Consider the following 22,420-nt stretch of genomic DNA (forward strand, 5'->3'; position numbering starts at 1 on the left):
TGAAATTCTTGTAAAATTTAAATCACAACTAGAAATCAGTTTATAACGATTTCAGTTTTTGTCTTTTTCAAATATTAGGTATACTATATTATCGGAAATTAAGATTAATTTTGTTGAAAACTTTTCTGCTGTCGCTTTCGGGGCATTGGTAGTGTTTCTTGACCTGCCGCAGCTACTATTCAATGAATGGCACAGAACGACTAGGATTAAGAATCGAAAAAACGGCGCACTGATAAACAACGTGCAAAAACATGTTGGTTGCCGTCGTGTATTCGGTTAAGGTCTTTGACAATGGTGACTTTTTCCAATTCAGAGCGTGTCGACATGGTAATGCTTTGGGGTGTGCCTAATGGAAACGCCAGATTGGTCCGCGAATTGTGAATCAAGCGCTTTCTAAATCGCGCGATTCCATGTGCGTGAACATTTAGATCGGTGGTACAGCATGCCACTTTTAGTTGCTGGTGTGTGGGGCGTATTCTAGGACCACACAAATGCTCGGATATTTAACATTGGTCTTGAACACCATAAAAGACAAATCAAAATACTAAAGGACCTAAAAACTATATGGTAGTGTTAAGGTAGTCAAGTTAAGTATAATTGGTTGTATAATTTCGCTTCGTTGAGGATTTTCAGTTCTCACCTTTGTTTTCTTTTCGATTGTTTTGGCGCCAGCCGATATGAGGCGGTTGGGGGTACGTATTTTGCCCCTCAAATTTCAGCGGATGGCTGCTATAAGCTTCACGGGGTGTCTCTCTACATCCCTGGGTGCCGTATCACTCAAACCTCTTTCCCTACACTTTTATTTTTCCTCTCGCCTTCTCTCTTCTATGTACCAAAGTACCGTTGCACTGTTTTGAAGATGATCTTTCCTTCCTTTCTACTCTTTGTCGACACCCCAAACAGTGCAACCCTTCTCCTATGTTTCCATTGTTAATTTACTATCGCCCTCTCTTCACTCTTTTTTCTCCACTTTACCTCTTTTGCGAATCAAACAAATAACATCTCATCAAGTACGATAATAATAAGCTTACGCGAAACTAAAATATCGGTACGACTTCCGTAAAGTTCCAATTAAAAGTCAAATTTAAATACAGATTTATTAAGATCCCTCATGACCGGGTCAGAAGTTTCCCTAAGGGGGGGAGAATTAGAAGAGTCTTCCATTTTGGAAGGATTCGGTCGAAGTGATCCGAAGGAGCAAGTCGTGTCGTGAGGATCAGGAGGTGTCCTGAAAATATCGTTCCGAATACCGCTATCGCTCTATCGCTTTTTCATATCGTTTAGGGTTGCATTACTCAACCAACTATCGTTATTAAACTCGCTAACTCCGAGGGATCGAGTGTGAGGCTTTCTCAAAGCTCGTATTATTACTTTTTTTTTTGCGTCGCCATACTGGAATTTTCCAAAATCCAAGTCGAAGAAGACACCGAATATCGCCTCCCGAACAACTCCAGATCGCTGTTATCAACTTGCTGGGGCAGATCGCTGTTACTTCGCCTGTAAGATATATCGTTCTTATCGCCTTTGAAATATCGCAAAATTTGACTTTTGATTTGGTTGAGACTAATAATTCTATTTCTTTGCATACAATAATTAATAATTCGATAAGTTTCTTACACCTTGAAACGCCAATTAGTATTGAGTAGTCATAATAGTATTCAATAATATCCTTAAGGACCTCCATGTTATAGCGGCACATTTCATTTCTATTTTATAGATTCGTTTTTTTATACTTATTATAATTCCACAATATTTCTCCATATTGTAATTGTCTCTGTTAACTTTTTTGTCGCTTCAATAGTTTTAGGCTTATCACTCTCGCTCATTTCATCTCATTAATACGAAGTTTTTTTATATGCTTTCAACACTTCAATTTCACTTAGAGAGTAAAATTATATTTTTGCATTATATTCATCTTGTTTAGAAGATTAATTTAATTGTTAAAAATCGAATATCTTAGTTCTTTAATTTAAATATCTTAATTTAATTGTTCCAATCTATTCTACAATATTTATACAAACTTATGACCGCTGGAACTTATTGTTAATTTTGCTGTTTGAAGTTTTTGCAAATTTAGAAATTCTGTCGACTCCTAATTTGCTCATTTTGACTCCTCATTATATTTAATTAATTAAAGTTAACCAGATTTAATTTGATCTATCTTAGTGTAACAGAGTGATAAAAAAAGGGAACATCCTAAAAAAATGTGAGAGACTTTCAGTAACTTAAATTGGTGTAACACGGCTAAGGTAAGTTACTTGGCGCCCAAATTATCATTTTTTTATTGTTCTACTCACCACCCTACTCACGGACAGCTATCTGACGTGCCAGTGTTACAATAAGACCGAAAGAATACTGTAAGTTGAAGAACAAATTTGGGAACGCGTCGAAAAAGAGACCGACATCAGCACTCGTCACATATGGTACTTGCATGATGTAGCACCACGACATTTTGCTAGGCCAGTAACCGAACGGTTAAACAACCATTTTCATAACCAGTGGGTCGGTAAAAACAGCCCAGTAGCTTGACCTCCGCGTTCACCCGATCTCAATCCGTGTGATTTTGTCTGTTGGGTTGGATGAAACAGTTAGTTTACGGAAATCAACAGTATCTAGAAACTATCGAAGAGCTTCAACAACGAGTGGAACTCTAGAAGTTTTTTACAAACATGTTGAGACGTGTTGAAGCTTGTATTGCTAGTCGAGGGCAATATTTTCAACATTGATTGTAAAAACGTAGGAGCATTCTAAGTTGCCCTTATGTTTGTTCTAATAAACAATGTGGAATCGTGGCAAGTACCAAATATCTATTAGAATAAAAAGTCGATCATCATGAAGCATTACCAAAAATCGGTCCTTCTCAGGATCACCATTTGTTTAATAATCTTTCGCATTCGCCTTTAACAATGAATGAAAACACGAATGAACGAATGAAAACCAGCAAAAAGCGGTTTTACTTTTAATTGAAACTGAAAGTGTCCCCAACGTTTTTATCCGAACGTTTTTTCGCTACTGTAGAAAAGGTGGACCAGTGGCATCTCATCGAGGGTGGTGCATGCGGGTTTGCCCCATTCGACTTTTAATTTGTTTTTCCTATATTTCCATATTACTACGGTACGTGATACAGCGTTTACAATTATTGCATATATTTCGAAACCACCCTGTAAATTATGTTACTCGCTCGATATTATAGATAACTGCTAAAGTTTGTGTTGCGTGGGAATACACGCAACTCGTCATTTAACGTATTTCTGGTGCCACAATAGCTGAATTAACAAAATTTTACCTCTGAATCCCACACACGATATCATTCGGCCTCAGCACCAGTGCGTACGTGACGCTGTAACACATGAGTATTCCTGCCAACAGCACGTAGCTCAACTCCCTCCCGGAAGCCCTCACAACCGGTGTGTCGTTGTGCCTGATGAACACCCCACAAACGAACATGGTAATGAGGATCCCGGTCGAACTGAACGCCATGGCTCCGATGGCCCAGCCGCTGTCCGGCCGCAGGTACTCTTCTGGAATATCTTCGCAGCGAATGTGGTGCGGGTCCGGGACCGTCCCTTGCGGGCAGGCCACGCACTGCGTCGGGTCCTTGGGGTGGAGGATCTGGAGGTAAAAATGGCCGAGTTTAGTTAAATTGGAGCATTCGTGTTTAATAGATGTATTCAATTACCGACGGCAGCGACAATAATGGCAACTAATGGAATTTACCGAATAAAGTTGAGTTGCTCTCACAAACTTTATCAGATAATTGGAATGGAATTAAACAACTTTCCAGTATCGAGTTCGATTATACTCCGGAATTGAATTGCATAATTAGGTGGCAGGCTCGGGTTGATTGCAGACGTGTGTAATCTGGATCTGGTCACGTGTGTGTCGGGACGAGAGCCCAGGGAAATGGTTACCGACTGAGGAGAATAAGAGATAAGAATACTCTTTTAGCGGAAACTGTCTATCAATAAAAATCACTTCACACGGGCTGCGGCGAAAAATACGATAACAGTTTTTTACGAAATGGAAAATTCAAACGAGTAATAAAGGAGTTATTATGTTTAAGTATATACAAAATTTTTCTGGACTATATATTGCTTTTTTTCCTAATTACACTGTAATAATCTAGAGGCAAATTATGACATTGTTGGATATTTGAAACACGAATACGTTTTTTTGCTTAAAAAATAATGGAAAATGGTCGGTCTTCAAATATAACTCTCAAATAGCTTTGGATTATTACTTTCCTGTCGTATTCGCTGGCGTATGCCGTTGCTGCACCCAGAAGCAGGCTCGTATTATGAAAATGTACACAGGTTCACGAAACAAAACTTTAAATATTTAAATCGTAAATTTTTTATTGATCAAATTAAGAACGAGTCATCCCATTTTCCCGAAAATGTGAAAATGCAAACGTCTTTATTTAAAAAGAATTATAATAATGATGTTCATGAAATTTTGTCGATTGCAGCTTACTACTTAATAATTTTGATCCTCCGTTTTGAGAGGACGAACTCATTCAATTGAAACTAGTTTCTACGTGACATTCTTCCGATCTATAAACATAAACACTTTCGAGTTGTTTTTCTTATCGACGATAACCTAAGGACGTACAGTAATGGAGTCCGTCGGGCAATTTAGTACTTTCATATTTTCTCGATATTTCATAACCCCTAGACAAGGTTGTAATTAGGGGGAGGTTAGACGAATACTAATTATAAAAAAAGTGAACGTGTATCCGTTTAAAAATCAATGTAGCTATAGTTTTTTACGTGTTCAATACCTTAAATTACTCAGAATCTTAAAAAAAAAAGATGTTTCTTGTTTTAAAATTAGGAGACTTATTCCACATTGAAAATTGAATAATGCTATGGATTTTTACGCAACTCTGTTTTAATGTTACCGGTTTTTATTTTCCATTGTTTCTATAAACACAACATGTGGGTGTAACGTGGGATATATTGGACCACCGTTAAGTTTAAGACATGTTCGAAGGGATGCTACCATCAATAAGCTTTTCACTACCCACTCGAGTGCAGCCCAATACAAGCACACGGTGGGAGAAACCACTGTGGGTTTGGAGACCCGCCCCAAAGATCCTGTTATTTGCTTGAAAAGGGAGTAACCTCTTACACAAACCCTGAACCAAGAATGTAAGATTGTAGTATGACGCATACCTGGATTAGTCGAAGTATCTGGAAGGTTTGTTGCCCTGAGTGGCATCCGCGAGATATCTCTTTCCGTAAAGAATGTTAAGCTTCCTATGAAACAAGTGCTTAGAAGTGGAATCATACTCTAATCCACTTGAGAATCCCGCTTTTAACATGGGATAGATTGATGTTGACGAATATTGGTAGAGCTAACCACTTATCTACAAAATTCTGTGAACATGGAAATCTCCACTGCTGGGGGATAAACTTGACTTGATTGTTTTAAGAGACTCTATACTCATATCGAATACCTTATTATGAATTCGCTTCTAAAAGAACACACTCGTTTCCTCTCAGAACTAAAATCCATTTTTGAGCAAGCTTGTCCACTTCGAAGAGTGCATCATTTGCCGCACCTAAATCGGGAACTGCATCAAAACTGATTTGGTAATTTCACACTGATACGTGTACCGAACAACACCATATTAGCCATAGTACCCTTTGTACCTTCCTCTTACAGGGAAAGTCTGGTTTCGGAGTTCTCAAAGGCTAAATCAAAGGACAACAGTAGTAAAAAGTGAAATAATCATTACCATAATCGTATTACGAGTCACGGGCTGCAAGAAGAAAACCCTTTTGAAACCTAGGACCAGGTGCTGTCGAGAAGTCACAATGGTCCGAATTAGATACGTTTTTTGTCGCAAAAGTTCGCCCAAAGTTGATACGAATACTTAAAAGATCAACAACGATAAGGAATTTGCAATTGAAGGAATTTTATTTATGATGCACTTTGACTCTCTGGAATGTTTCGCAAAATTAGATTTTGAATGTAATGCGATGATGGAAGGAACAGTTGCATCATGGAAATATTCTGTTTGCGTCAAAAAAAATGTTCCTCAAGCTCATGTCGGTACTCAAGCATGTGTTCCTTTGTTCTATGATCCGCAATAATGACACTACGGGTCTCAAAAGAGGTGGAGGTGTATTACTAGCTATTGATCAGAGACTAAATGCTAAACTGATAAAATTTGATCGCTCCGATAACAATATAAATATATCACCTATAATAGATTTTTTGTTAGTGAAGTTTGTTTCCCATTCTCGCACGTTATTTGTATTGCTCATATATATCCCTCCCTCCTGTGATAGCACAGCTTATGATGTTTTCGTCGACTATCTACTATCCTTAGAATGTCTTTTCGGATCTGGGTTACTCTTTCTTGGTGACTTTAACGTCCCGAAATTTGTCCAATCCACATCTAGTTGCTCTAGTTCTAAATATCTTTCTAGTGTAAACCACCTAATGAACTTTTTGACATGAAAAACAGTGTAATCATATCTTGAACGCCAATAAAGGCTATTAGATCTTGTTCTAGTCATACAGTGTCTCTAGGGAAGGCGAATCTTTAGTCCCAGAGGACAAGCACTATCCAGCTTCGGATATTAATTTTAAATTTCCTAGATACTGCCATAAAAACATAACCTCGGTACTATTCCATCTACAATTACATATGAGGGTGATAGCACGGTTTTTTCAAAGAAGGTCGAAGAAAGCAGAGGCGACTTAAATTTTCACTCAAGGTCACCGGAGGGAAGGAAACTTACCACTAAAGATTGTCAGATAAGAAATATGCTTGTATTTTTCTTGTTGAACACTGGATAGGTAAAACTGAAATTAACTCAATATGTTTGACTAATTATATGTTAAGAACATCTTATTGCAGAGGTTCAGGAGAACATGATGGATCGTGTATCTTTTCAGCTGCATCAGTTGATGCATTGGTTCTTGATGTCTCAATTTTTTGCGATAAAAAACATTTCGAAGTATGCGGAGTTATTATTGGTAAAATTCATTATTTTGTAATGTATCGATCGACTAGCGGTAATTTTCAACACATGCTGATCTTATTGGACGCTATGTTAAGCAAATACTACAAACAAGAAATTGTGTTTATAGGAGATTTTAATGTACATGTCGGAACAAACGATAAACAAGCTTTTGAACTGGAAAACACTTTCAAATCGTATGGATTAAGAGCTAAAGTATCTCAGAAAACCAGAGGAGATAACTGCCTTGATAATATATTCACAAATTTAGATGTAAACTATGTTGATCTGAGTGTTGTTAATTTTGGTCTTTCTGATCATTCAAGTATTCAATTTAGGATCAAGCATGAACAAAATTACCTATATGCAAATAATGAAATGGTTGAATAACCAAACTAGGGTTGTTTCATTTGCACAATCGAGTTGAAAATGTAGATTGGTCCTTCACAAAAAATAGTAGTATTGAGCTTAATGAACAATGGTGTCTTTTCATAAATATTATAATTCAGATATGTGAGAATTGTTTTCCAATTCTTCGCAGAAAAATAAAAAATCATAAGAAGTCAAGTTGGGTTAATGAAGAAACGAGACAGCTAAGAAACAAGACAGCTAAGAAACATTTTTCAATTTTTTAATGAAGCATATAGACAAGGACATGTCTCCAAACTTACATTTAAAGCTGTAAAACAACATTATATTACTCATATTCGTAGAGAAAAACAAAAATACAGTGACAGAGTAATTTTAAGAGCTTCCAACAAAAATTTGGCAGCATGGAATTTAATTAAGAATAACAGAAACCATAAAAAAGTTGAGAGCACTCCAATAAATCCCAATGTTTTTGCAGAATACTTTGAAAATGTCGCTACGTCAATAATGGAAAAACTGCCACCCTGTGATGTAAGTTCAAGTGAACTCTTACATAAAACTAAACATACCCCTAATGATAAATTTGTTTTTAAAGAAGTTTTAGTGAATATAGTGAGAGACATAATATTTTCCCTCAAAAATACTGCATGCAAGGATGCGTATGGGATTAATATAAAAATTGTTAAATCTATAGGTCATATTTAAGTAATTCCTTTAATGAATCTATCTAATCAGTGTATTAAAGAATCGATCTTTCCCGATGTTTTAAAATTGACCAAAGTGGTGCCTATATTTAAGAAAAACGACAAATTGGACCCTTCAAATTATCGGACTTATTATTGTCAATAATAAGTAAAGTTTTTTGAAAAAATTCGAAAAACGCAAATGTGTGATTACTTTGAAAAAAACAATGTATTTACTAACTGTCAATACGGGTCTCGAAATAATCGTTAAACAACCTTAGCAATAAACAGATTATGTATTGAAATTACAGGTGTACTCGACAGGAATGAATTTTTAGATTCACATTTCTATGATTTAACAAAGCATTTGACTGTGTCTCGCATGATACTCTTCTACATAAATTGAGATTTTATAACTTCAACCATAGTGCCTTGTCACTAATGAAATCATATTTAAATAAGAGGAAACAGTATGTTTCAGTAGAGAGTAGAGAACAGTGCTTGGAGATTAAAATAATTTTACACGGTGTCCCACAAGGTTCAGTGCTTGAACTAGTCTTATTTTTAATTTATATTAATGATCTTCCGTCATGCTGTGATACAAATTTTATATTATTTCCAGATGACACCAACACATTTAGTACAGGTCAAAATATGGTAATTTTAAATAGGCAAAAGATCATTGCTGTGCATCCGTTAAGACATGGTTTTTGGCCAATAAAGTGTGTATTAGTGAGGACATGGAACAAAGAATCATGTTTTCTCTAAAACGAAGTGATTGACAGAAAAAACCAACTAAATTTCTTGGGATAATAATGGATGCAGGGTTAGCATGGGAAGCACACGTTAATGCACTGTGTAATAAATTGTCAACTCAAGTATTTGTATTACGGCAACTGAGATACTCTGTCTCGTTATATGTGCTAAAGACAGCTTACTATGGCCTCATTCATAGTTCTATTAACTGTGGAATTCTGGTTTGGGGACATTCAGTACACATTAATAAAGTGTTCTCAGTTCAAAGGAAATCCGTAAGAGTACTTGCTGGATTAAAGTATAGAGACGACTACCGGGAGCAGTATAAGAAACTGCAAATAATGACGGTTCCATGTATGTGTATTTTTGCTGCGGTTCTGTTCATTAAGGAAAATGAATTCAATTATTACTCTGCAGAACATCAATATAACACGCGCAACAAGAACGCACACATCATCAATTATCATAGGCTGAAGAGAGCTAGAGAAGCCACTAGTTACTATGGCATAAAGTTTTTTAATAAATTGCCAGAACATATAAAGAATTTGGCTTTAGTTAATTTTAAAAAGGTAGTGAGAACTTCATTAATAGAAGGAGCCTTTTACTCCCAAGATTAATTTCTTAACCATAATTTTAGTTCTTAGCTGGAAGGGGAAGCTTACTCAATAATTACTAATTACCTACTGATTTAAAGTAACTTTTTTGTTAAATATAGAATTAAACTAATTTTGACGACTGTATAATACTTTCTATTTTAAACGTGAATAAACATTACATATTCATGATCCTCAGCAGATAACAAATAATTTTACTCACTATTTCTCGAAATTCTTCACCAGAACGTCAATAAACTAACGCTAATCTACAGTCTTATAACTACCATACAAACCTAATCCACATCAGTATGGTAACAGAGAAACAAGTATTGTCTGCAATCAAAAAAATTAAAAACTGCTACAACGTCTGGCCCTGACTTAATACCCGCCTTTACCATAAGGGACTGTGGGTAGATATTTGTAACTCCCTTAACAATCTTATTTAATCGAATTTTAAAAACATCTACATTTCCTCAAAAATGGAAACTCTCACGTATATGTCCAGTCTTTAAAAAAGGTGATAAATCAAATATAGAGAACTATTGACCGATCGCTTTAATTAATAACTTCTCCAAAATTTTTTAACATCTTTTATATGCAAATATTTACGATAATGTCGCTACTGTTCTATCGTCAACCCAACATGGATTTGTAAGAAAATGTTTAACTGAAACGAATCTCATAACTTTGACACAGTTTATATCCGAGGCCTTAGATAACCAACAAGAAGTTGACGTCATTTACACAGACTTCTCTTAAGCGTTCGACAAGATCAGTCATCATCTTTTACTATGGAAATTAAATAACAATTTTGGTTTTATAAAATTAGTGGAATCATACTTAAGCGACATGTTAAGTATGATGATGTCAGTGTAAAAGGATTTAAATCTAAAGTATTTAAACAAGTCAGTGGCGTACCCCAAGGCTCTGTCCTTGTGTCATTGTTTTTCATATCTTCATCAATGACATAGTAGATGTTATCCAGTGTTATGCGTGATCTTGGAGTTATCTCTGATCCAAAACTCAGTTTTAAATATCATATCGATTCGATTGTTAGCTCTGCTTTTAAATCTTTAGGGTTCATACTACGAAATGGTCACCTTTTTAATGGTGTCAACACTTTATAGTATATTAAGTATTAAGAACGGTAAGGGGTGTTTACTGGTCGAAGGCAAAAGTTTGGAGACGGAGCGAAGCGACGTCTCCAATTTGTCTGAGACCAGTAAACCCCCTTAACGTTCGTGATGCTTATACTATTTTTTGTACGACCATCAAAAGATTTGCGTCTTTTTATCAAATTCATAAATTGAAAGAATTTATATCAAACATCAACAAGGTCGTTTTTTAATTTACAATTTGTTACTATGGTTTCGATTAATATAAACAAGAATTTTAAAAACCAGTTTCCATTTTGACCACTGTCGATTTAGATTTGATCTGGCTTGATTTCGATAATCTTTCCGCGATTATTAGTGAGTCATTTATTTGCTTAAAATATCAATCATGAGTGATTCTGAAAGCGAAAATGTCGAAGTCGAGCACGTATGGAATTTAAGATAAAAAAAATCTTGAATGCATGATTGGTTACCGTTCAGCTGAACAGTAAGTAATTTATTTACCGTTCGCCTCTTAGTTGTTAGTCGTAGCAACCCGTAAATTGAACTTACTATTATGGAAACCTTTAGTGTATCTTTTTTTTTTTTTTTAATTGTAATATTGTATCTTTTTGTATGTATGATTACCTTGTCCTGTTATTGGACCTTAAGCCCGTTGGGAACTGTATTGAAATATATAAATAAATAAATAAATAATAATATTTATGACCACGTAAAGGGTTACATTTCAGATCACCAACATGGTTTTGTCAAGGGTAGATCGACTGCTAGCAACTTGGCTTATATGTCTTATTTTATTGCCAATGCTTTGGACAACAATTTGCAGGTGGATGTAATCTATACATCTTTCGCAAGGGCTTTTGATCGTATCGATCATGAGGTATTGTTACCGAAACTTATGGTATTAGCGATCCTCTTAAGACCCACCACTGACCCGGAAATGACCGGGATTCAGTCAAGACTTCTATCATTACGGGTACTAAGACCAAGTAATGATATGCATTGATTAGATTAACAGAACAACTTTCGAGATTCTAGAATTATAGCATACAAATTAGTCTGCTATTATTCTCTAATCTCACCCCATCCCCAAAAGTCTAGCGTAACTACCGACCATTTATCCGCGCATCACATGAAAAGTGACCTACACTACTCTGACCTACTGGTGCTAATCTAATCTGACTGACATGATCAGACTGTTCAAGAAACTTACGAACAATATGACATGTTCCTAACAAAACAGCTTTTTGAATTTTGACAATTATTGAATCATTCAAATGCAAAGACTTTAAATTCTCAACTAAGCTATTTGGAAGGACACCTACATTAGAGATAACTAGGGGTAGAATTGAAATTTTTTTAAGATTCAACATGGATTTCATTTCTATCGATAATTGTAGATATTTTGAAATCTTGGTGTTGTATGTTTGAACAATGTTGTTTGTGTTAGGAATAGCAATGTCAATGAGAATGGCTTCGTTCGTGTGTTTTTTGATAAGTATGATGGCTGGTCTGTTAGCTGTAATGTTTAAGTCTGTAAGTATTGTGCGATCCCAGTATAATTTGTATTTGTTATTTTCAAGGAACGGAGATGGAATGTAAGTGTAGTAGGGTGTCGTATCTTCGATTAAGTTCATAAGTGTTGCTAATTCTTTGTGAATGATTTTGGCTGCGTTGTCGTGTCTAGCTTTGTAATCAGTTTGTGCTAGGATGCTGCAGGAAGAGCTAGGATGTGCTGGATCGTTTCAGGTTTTGCTTTGCAGAGGCGACAGCAGTCGTTTCTTATGTTCGGATCTTTGATGATGTATTTTCTGTAATTCTTGGTATTGATTACTTGGTCTTGAATAGCAAACACAAATCCTTCTGTTTCGGCATACAAACTTGATTTTTTTAACCAAATCAATGACATCTTCTTATTGACATGAGTTTCTTCTAAGTCTTTGTAGAATTTTCCATGTAGTTGTTTTTGTTTTAGCCCACTTATTATTTTATCTATTGTGTGGGGGGTGTGGATTTCTTCGGTGTTCGACAGATTTAAGGGTGTGTGGTTCAAATCTGCTCTTGTGATGGTGCGAAACATTTCATTTCTTTCCGCTCGTTTCAAGAAATACTTCTTCAAATCTGAGATTTGTCTCTGATACAAGTTTTTTAGGTTCTGGAAACCCCTTCCTCCATTCTGTCTTGGTAATGAGAATCTTTCAATCGACGATTTTGGATGATGCCTTCTATACTGTGTGAAGATTTTCCTTTTTGCGATGTTTAAATTTTCAAGATCAGTTTTGGACCATTTAATGAATCCAAAAGAATATGTTAGCAGTGGAACGCAGAATGTATTTACTACTTTCATTAAATTTTTTCCATTTAACTGTGTCCTCAATATTAATTTTAATCTCGCTACGTATTGATCTTTCAACTGTGTTTTCGTTTTGGTATGATTGATGTGGGAGGATTGACAGAAACCCAGATATTTGTATGTATCGTTTCGTTCTTGGGCTTCGATTATTTCGTTATTCTGGGTTATATGTGGTACTTGGTGTTGGACGCATTTTCTGATTGCTTGAGTCTTACATTTCTCAATACCAAAAGACATACCAATATCACCGGAAAATTGTTCAGTCAGATTTAATAGGTTTGTTAACTGATTTTGTGTACTTGCAAATATTTTTATGTCATCCATATACAGGAAGTGACTTATTCTGTTTTCTCTTTGTTTGTTAATTCTTATATTGAACCCATAACTGCAGCTGTTCAGGATATCGGAGAGGGGATTTATTGCTAAGCAGAACCATAACGGGTTAAGAGAATCGCCTTGAAAAATTCCTCTTCGGATCATTATTGGGTCTGATTGAATTGTTTGTTCATTTAAGGTTATTTGGAGGGTGGTCTTCCAAAATTCCATGGAACATTTGAGAAAAGTGCAGATTTTAGTATCAATTTTGTATAATTCCAGAATTTTGCATAGCCAGGAATGAGGGACAGAATCGTAAGCTTTCTTATAATCAATAAAAGCAGTATATATGTTTCGGTTTTCTTTTCTAGCTTGTTCAGAGATGATGGAATCTATGATTAATTGCTCTTTGCAACCAAAGGATCCTTTAATACATCCTTTCTGTTCTTCATTAATGATGTCAGAGTTAAAAGAGTGTTGATAGATTTTTTGTGTAATGCATGAGGTTAATATTTTATAGATTGTCGGTAAACATGTGATAGGTCTCTATTTTGATGGATTTTTTGTGTCGTTATCTTTAGGTTTTAGGTATGTTACACCATGACATAAGAATGTTGGAAAGGAGGATTAATCAAGAAGGAACTGATTTAAGTGATGTAGTAAATGAATATGTACACAATTTAATTTTTTTTCCAAAAATTATGGATTTTGTCTGGTCCTGGTGATTTCCAGTTGTGTGTCTTATTGATGGTATTTATTAGTTCGGCAAGTGTTATCTGATGATCATTTATTGGTGTAACTGTGGATAGTTTATGGGATATATGAGGAATCCATTTGGCAGATTGGTTAAATTCAAATTCTTGAGACCAAAGTTTTGATCAAAATGTTGTTACATCCTGTGAACTTGGAAGTTCACCGGATAATCGAGTTTTGTTTGAATTAGTTAAATGTTGATAGAATAGTTTTTCGTTGTTTAAAAATTTAGTGTTATGAATTTTTCTGAGATGTGATTGTTTGTATCTTTTAAGTCGTTTGCTATATAAGGCAAGTTTTTGTAATAGGGTATCTTTAATTTGGGATAATGTTATGTTGTACTCATCGTAATCAGTTTGATGAAAATTATTGTTGGTCAGTATCGAATGCATACATGTCATGATATGTGGTGTTTTAACTCCTCTAAGGTACTGTGTTATTTGGCCTAGTTGTTTTCTAATGTTATTAATTTTATAATTTAACCGTGTTTCCCAATGAGGGGTGGAAGGTATACGATTGGTGTTTGTATTTATTATGTTATCTTTACATGTGTTAATTTGAATACAAGTTAAAGCTGCACAGTAGATAATTGTATGAAGTTTTTCAAAAGAGATCGAGTTTGTGAGATATTTTGGTAAAATGAAAGAGTTCATTATTTCTACAATTGCCAGAAACTTTTTAGAATAACACTGGCGAGGAAGTGAATGTCTATTATTTGGTTTTATACTATCCTCAAAGATATTTGGCGTTTATGACTTCACACCAATTTGACTCCCATTATAATTCAATAGGCCGTCACAACCGGATGTCTTAAACCCGCTCACCGATACCTACCTGAAAAGACCTTTTCTGGTAAAAGCACAGGGCAGGACTGAGTTTTGCATTTACCGACAACTGCGCCTTTCGAGTTTTTTATTTTAAGTAAAAACAAAGTAACTTTGTACTCAATCATTTTTTATTACAGCACAACTATTTACTTGTTAACTACTACTGCTTATTTATTGATCGAAATAGTCACTGTCATCATCACTCGACTCTTCTAAATTAATAATTAACGGTGTTATCAACCGTGCCCTGTACTGGTCTTCTTCTTTTGTGGAATGTCGTACACAATTGGCCCACATTTCGGCAGTTATTTTGGAAGCTTCTTCCCTAATTATGTCAATTGTTGCACTACTAAATTTTGGTGCCGTATTATTCCTTCTTATTTTATTTTTCATTTGCGACCAGATTAGTTCGATGGGGTTAAATATACAATGGTACGGCGGAAGTGTGATGTAGAGAGCGGATTTCGGTCGGGCTAGACAAGGCCAAACCTTAGATCATATAATAAATAGATACCAATACTCAAACTGAAAGGTGTGACTAGACATGAAGCTATCTGTTGTCGTTTTCTACGTCAAAGGGAGTAGTATAATGCTATCCTTGTGTGATCACCACATCTTCATCTTTGTTATATGCATTTCATCTGTATATGTCTATTTCACTTCCATCCTTGTACCACACCAGCGCAACAAATCGCTTTTGACAGATGTTTCTTCTAACCTCTCTTTCATGTTCTTGTACGAAAAACAATTTTAGAATTTAGAACAAAGATCCTATTTTAAGTGATGTAATCATAAAGTATCACAATCGCTGCCCAATAATTTACTATTCCTTTCGTTATCTACTGTGAATTATTTATAAAATCAAGCTGTCAACATCTTTTGTACGAAGTTAGTTCAGACACACTTCCAAAAATTTAGGCGCGCAAAATTCAAATAGTGATCAGGCAAGGATAGCTTCATTGTAATCTCTCCATGCACGAGAGAGATGTGTGACAGGAGGATGTCGTCACAGGCTCTTCTAGGGAAAGAACACGGCGTGGTGGTATCTATTTATTATATGATCTAAGGGCCAAACTCGGTACGGCTCGTACGGGATGGGAATTCATTGCAGTTACGGGCTGCACTTCGTTTATTTGAGATTAGAATACCGCTGCTTCGTTGCACTCTGCTGTTAATTCCAGTTCTCATTTACTTAGCCGTTTGATTAATAAATCGTTAATTGTACTTATGGAATAAGTGATATTCAAATTCAGTGATTATCTATCACCCGCTACTGAGTCCCGGCGATCCAGCGCGTCCCCACCTATAATCGTGACGTAGCCCGACAGAAATCCGCTGTCTACTAATCACCCTAAATCCACGATCTCGCGCCATAGCATCTATTTTATATTGTTTCTCAAATTTTCGAGTGTGTAACACTTCTAATAATTGTGTCTTTGTGTAATTTTCTTCAAAGTATAAATCATGTTCCGTAAGGAAATTTTGAAATTTGAAAATTTTAACAAACAAAATTACTCTGAGTCCGGTCCTTCGCGTCTCGACCGTCCCTGGCACGTCGAAAAGGTCTTTTCAGGTAGGTATCGGTGAGCGGGTTTAAGACATCCGGTTGTGACGGCCTATTGAATTATAATGGGAGTCAAATTGGTGTGAAGTCATAAACGCCAAATATCTTTGAGGATAGTATAATTTGGAACATGTTTCGAAAGTTAATTTAAATTGGTCTTCAATTTCATTTTGGAAATTAATGTGAAATTTAAAATTGTTGTTTACAGTTTTGATTAATGTGTTTTCGTTGTTGTAGTACGTGTTTTGTAGATTATCTGTGATGTTAATTTCGTTTTGGATTGTTCTTGATAAATTGTTGAGTGATTTGTCAGTTAATGTCTGGGATCTGTTTGATAGTGTGTTGGTAATTTGTGTTATGGTTGTGATCTTATTTTGAGGTGTTTTGTTTAATAAATCTTTAGTAAATGTGTCAGTCGATGTCTCTGGTGTATTTGATAGACTACTGTTACTATTTTGTGGTATAATTGGGATCTTATTTTGAGATGTTGTTTTTGACGAATTGGTGACAGATGTGTCAGTCAGTAATGTATTTGGTGGTGTGTTGTTGATATCTTCAGGAAGTGGATTAATGGTTTTGGAAAGTTCATTTTTTAATTGTTCTAGAGTAAGTTGAGGTATGTAGTTATTTTTAGCTATAGCTCTACGTTGATCTGCTAATTTTTGAATGGTAACTAGAAAATTTGGGTACTCACGGCTGAAGGCTTCGTGTAGAGCTGTATTAATATTATTATTAATAATGATATTATTATTATACTTTGAGCTGAGGCAGTGCCTATTAAGCTCACGATTTAACTAAAACAGAGAAATACATATTGTAATCAGCGTAATTTACAATGGCGACAATTATTATCTTCTGTTAATGTAGCTTTGCTTTAAATGTGTTGATACTATGAGAATTAATAGTGTTTGCGGGTAGGGCATTCCAGGCAGTAAATACTCGATTACTTAAAAAGTTTTCCCGGATCTTGCTTTTGTACTGATTATGACGCAATTTTAAGCTGTGACCACGAAGACGTTCGTCATTGTTGATGTTAAATAAAGGTGACAAGTCGACCCCAAGATAACCTTTCAAAATTTTAAATGTCCAGACTAAATCGTTTCTGGATCGTCTTTCGGACAGAGTGCAAAGTGCTAGTTCTTGGAGCCTCTGAGAATACGGAAGGTTATGTAGGCTGGCGACCGTTTTGGTTGGGCGTCTTTGAGCTCGCTCTAATAATTCAATGTCTTTTTGTAAGAAAGGACACCAGACAACAGATGCGTATTCCAACCGAGGTATAACATAAGATTTATACAATGTCAGGAATGACTCCTTCGATAGACTTTGGAAGGCTTTTCGAAGCAGATACATCGTACTGTTTGTTTTTTTAACAGTTTTTAAAGAGTGGTGCGACCATTTGAGGTCGCTTTGAATCGTGATACCAAGGTCTACATACTTATCAACAGCTTTGACGAGATCGTTGCCAATACGATAATTTAAACATGGGTTTTTTGCACCCAGATGAAGAATGACGCACTTTTCTTTGTTAATAGGAATTAGCCACAGATCGCACCATTGTAGCACAGTATTTAGGTCTTCGATTAGTATATTGTAACTACTATTGGGATAGTTAAAAATTTTAAGATTATCCGCATAAAAGGCATGATCCGATTTTAGAAGACGACTTAAATCAGATATATAAAGAACAAATAAAACAGGCCCTAGGACGGATCCCTGAGGAACTCCGGATTTTACAGCATAATTATTGGACTGTGACGTAAAAGACACGTTCAGATAGGAAAGCGGATATCCACTTCAAGAGATTACCCTTAATACCTAACTCTCTCAGTTTGTGTATTAGCCTTAGATGAGGAACTTTGTCGAATGCCTTTTGAAAATCTATATAAACAAAATCAACGGAATCACCACGGTCAATAGCTTTGGTCCATTTATCTAAACAGTATAAAAGGCATGTCTCAGTGGAACGACCAGGGAGAAAGCCATGTTGTTCGTCAGGTACTATACCTTCATGAATAGCAAAATGAATTATTCTTTTACATATAATTCGTTCCATTAATTTGCAGCAAACTGCAGTCAAACTTATAGGACGATAGTTTTTACGGTCAGTTTTGTCACCTTTTTTAAAAATGGGTGTGACAGAAGATTTTAACCAGTCGGACGGTAAAGAAGTTGAAAGTAAAGACTGGGACATTATGTGAGCAAGAAGCTTGGCTAATTGCAGAGCATATTTTTTTAAGAAAGAACCACAGATATTATCAGGACCAGGGGCACTATGTTCAGAAAGGTTCAATAGCTCACAATAAACTATGGCTTCATTTATTTCTATAGTATCAAGATACGATGATGTCGGGGGAGAATTAGGTAGATTTTGAGAGTTTTCACTGGTATATGTACTGGCAAAAAATTCTGCTAGTATTTCAGCCGACTCAGAGTTGGATTTGGAACAATGACCATTGTTGTTTTTTTACAGTAGGCAACGAAATTTTTGAACACAGTTTGCGTTTAGTATATTTATACACTGCTTTTGGTCCTCTGTTCAACAAGGAATTTTCATAAGTTTGTCTGGCCTTATTTAAATCTTTGCTTAGTATATTGGCAAAACTGCGGTGCAACTCAAAATCTACTGTTTTCTTTGTCAGTTTATATTTTTTCCACAATTTTCTTTTATACTTAACCCTTCGCAGTAAATCCCCTGAAATCCAAGGTTTTGTACTATTCGACTGCTTGACTTTCGTCTTACTGTTGTTAGCAACTACACTATGTATTGTGTTTTTGAATACGTTCCACAAAGTTTGTACTTCAGAAATAGAGTAAAAGGGTTCCCAGTTGAGGTGGTCCATGACAAAAGAAACTTGATTATGGTCGCTGTGACTAAAGTTATCTGGATATTAGATTCTATTACTGTATGATCAGAAATGCCTATTGGAGAGGAAACGTTAATATCAGAAAGGAGAGTAGTTATAGATTCTACTGAAATCATATTTGTCCAATTGTACCTGTTATGTCAGTATTATTCATCCAGGCTTCACGTGAATTCCGGAGTGCCGCAAGGTTCCAACTTAGGGCCTTTACCTTTTCTTCTTTTTATAAATGTCCTTGAATTGTTCAGTGTCCAAGCTTTGCTTTTTGCGGATGACCTGAAGTTATTTTCCTCAGTCAACGAGCTGTTTGATTGTCGCGCGCTACAGAGCAATATTGACCGGCTGTTTGGATGGTCTTTAAAAAATAATCTCGAGTTAAATATTAGTCAATGCAGGGTAGTATCCTTTTCCAAGAGAAATCATCAGATGACATTTGATTATCGGATAAATAACATTTCCATAAGTCGGTGTTCTAATAAGTATAACCGATTTACGTCTTACTTTTGACTGTGAATTTACATTTAACTTACATATTCAAAAAGTTATTTCAGCCGCGTTGACAATGTTGGGGTTCATTTTCAGGACCTGTTTGAATTCTGTGAATACTGTTGTATAGTCTGGCCACCTTACTATGTCAAATATGTACATGCCGTAGAAGGTATTCAGAGGAAATTTGCGAAGTATATGTAGTTTAAGAAGTTTCACAAATATCCTATACGTGGAACTTCCAATTTAATACTGTATAATAGTGCGGACTTAAAATCGTTAGGTGTACGCCGCATCAATAGTCTTTTGATATTCTTGCACACATTTCTACATGGTTTGATAGATCCTTCTTTTCTGCTTTCTCTTGTGAGTGTTAATGTTCCTCAGATGAATCTCCGAGCGTTTCGTTTTTTCTAAAAATCTCTTTTAGTGCTGAAATTGTCATTAAAAGTGTCATGCTTTAAGACGGCTGGAGAAAAAATATTTTTCTCTAAAAATGCCATGTCTGATTGTTCGTGTTATCACCTTTGAATCATAGTTATTTTATTTTTAAAATGCAGAGGCCAGATATTAGCATGTGATTGCAATTGGGTTTATATTATTACTTCCCGAGCGTAAGCAAAGGAAGTATTGTAATCGAGTCCGTCGGCCGACTCTCTACTTTTACGTTTTCTCGATCTTTCATGACCCCTAGAAGACGAAGAAATAGGTCTCCCATTTCCGTCTGTCTGTCCGTCTGTCCGTCTGTCCGTCTGTCCGTCTGTCCGTCTGTCCGTCTGTCCGTCTGTCCGTCCGTCTGTCCGTCTGTCCGTCTGTCCGTCTGTCCGTCTGTCCGTCTGTCCGTCTGTTGTCACGGATTTTTATTAGACAGATAATCTCCGAAAGTACTCGACCGATTGTTGTGAAATTTTGTACTTATATTAAGGATATCATGTAGATGGTAAAACGCTAACCAAAATTTGTCGAATCATCCCCACCACTAAAGCGATGACGTCACTTCAAAATTGTACATAGTAAATGGGTTTTCAATTGTATAAAATAACATAGTCCTACACATGTAGTTTACAACTCTGAATCGACTTTTCACCCGAAACGTCCAGATTTTTGGAAAAAAAATCAAAATTATAAAACAACATTTTGAAATTTAATTTTTAATCTGCTAACCAGAATGCTTTGAAATGTTGCAGATGTTTTAAGGCTATAAAGAGCATCATAAATCTTTAGTCAAAAAATATTTGCTTATCCCCTCCAAAAACTTGATGACGTCAGCTCAAAAGTTTGTGGAATAAATCATATCTAAAATGTACAAAATATGATGAGTCTGTACTTGTGAACTATCACTCCATTAATATTTTTTGGATTTGCATATACAGGGTGACTCAAAAAAATTAATGAATGCGTAAATATATTTTATTGATTTAATCAGGAACTACAAAACCGAATGCTCTGAAATCTTGCAGATGTTTTAAGGTCATAAAGAGCATAATAAATGTTTAGTCAAAATATATTTGCTTATCCCCTCCAAAAACTTGATGACGTCAGCTCGAAAGTTTGCCGAATAAATCATATCTAAAATGTACAAAATATGATGAGCCTGTACTTGTCATTTATCACTCCATTCATATTTTTTGGATTTGCATATACAGAGTGACTCAAAAAAATTAATGAATGCGTAAATTTATTTTATTGATTTAATCAGGAACTACAAAACCGAATGCTTTGAAATCTTGCAGATGTTTTAAGGTTATAAAGAGCATAATAAATTTTTAGTCAAAATATATTTGGTTATCTTCTACAAAAAACTGATGACGTCAGCTCAAAAGTTTTCCGAATAAATCGCATCTAAAATGTACAAAATATGATGAGTCTGTACTTGTGATTTATCATTCCATTCATATTTTTGGATTTGCATATGTAGGGTGACTGAAAAAAATTAATGAAGGCGTGAATTTATTTTATCGATTTAATCAGGAATTACAAAACCGAATGCTTTGAAATCTTGGGAATATTTTAAAGTTATTATAAGCATGGTAAACTTTTGTTCAAAATGTATTTGTTCATCCCTCCTAAAAAAATTGATGACGTCACCCTTAAATTTTGCTGAATAAATCCTATCTAAAATGCAAAAAATATGATGAGTTTGTACTTGTGATTTATCATTCCATTCATATTTTTTAGATTTTCTTAAGAGGTGGTTCAAAAAAATTAATGAAGTCAATTTATTTTATTGATTAAATTAAAGGCAACACTTATTATTAGTATTACACCCCAACCAACCCAATTTGGTAGACACAAAATTTGTTAAAGGAAAAACTCGGTTGAAACATAAGGGTAGCACGCTTATTTACATCGACTTTAACGTTACAGATCTGCATTTGTTTTATGCGGTCACTTGGTTCCGCGAATGCGAAATAGACATGTTTATAATCAACCAATTGTGAATTTCACCGTCAAGAATTAAAATAAAACCCAATGTTTTATATAATAAGCGGAAGTCGAAGCAATAAAACCGACGGTCGTTTTGTTTACAGTTTCTGTGTTTGGCTCTCACGTATGCTGTTACGCCTGTCATCTTAAATTAACAATGTTTATACATACACGATTTTTAGTTGCCTCTGATACGTAGGTATACGTGAGTAAATTGTTTCGTTATTTTATTGATTATTACAAATCAATATTCAAACGACCCAATTCATTTTCCCGAAAATTTGAGAATATAATAATTTTATTCTTAGTATTACACTACATCTATCCCAACTGATATACGT

The 22,420-nt window shown here is 35.3% G+C and overlaps 1 protein-coding gene across 1 annotated transcript in view; it reads right to left on the reverse strand.

Moving 5' to 3' along the window:
* Positions 1 to 22,420, reverse strand: part of LOC135125784 (metabotropic glutamate receptor 2-like) — a 1,169,526-nt gene that overhangs the window by 28,184 nt on the left and 1,118,922 nt on the right. Inside the window, exon 15 of the mRNA XM_064051468.1 lies at positions 3,287 to 3,612. Coding sequence (XP_063907538.1) covers positions 3,287 to 3,612 — 326 coding nt within the window. The remainder of the gene's footprint in view (positions 1 to 3,286; positions 3,613 to 22,420) is intronic.

The sequence above is a fragment of the Zophobas morio genome, unplaced genomic scaffold, assembly GCF_036711695.1.
Source record: "Zophobas morio isolate AGI-343-1 ecotype UQ-CSIRO unplaced genomic scaffold, CSIRO_AGI_Zmor_V1 ptg000009l, whole genome shotgun sequence".
Classification (NCBI taxonomy): Eukaryota; Metazoa; Arthropoda; class Insecta; order Coleoptera; family Tenebrionidae; genus Zophobas; species Zophobas morio.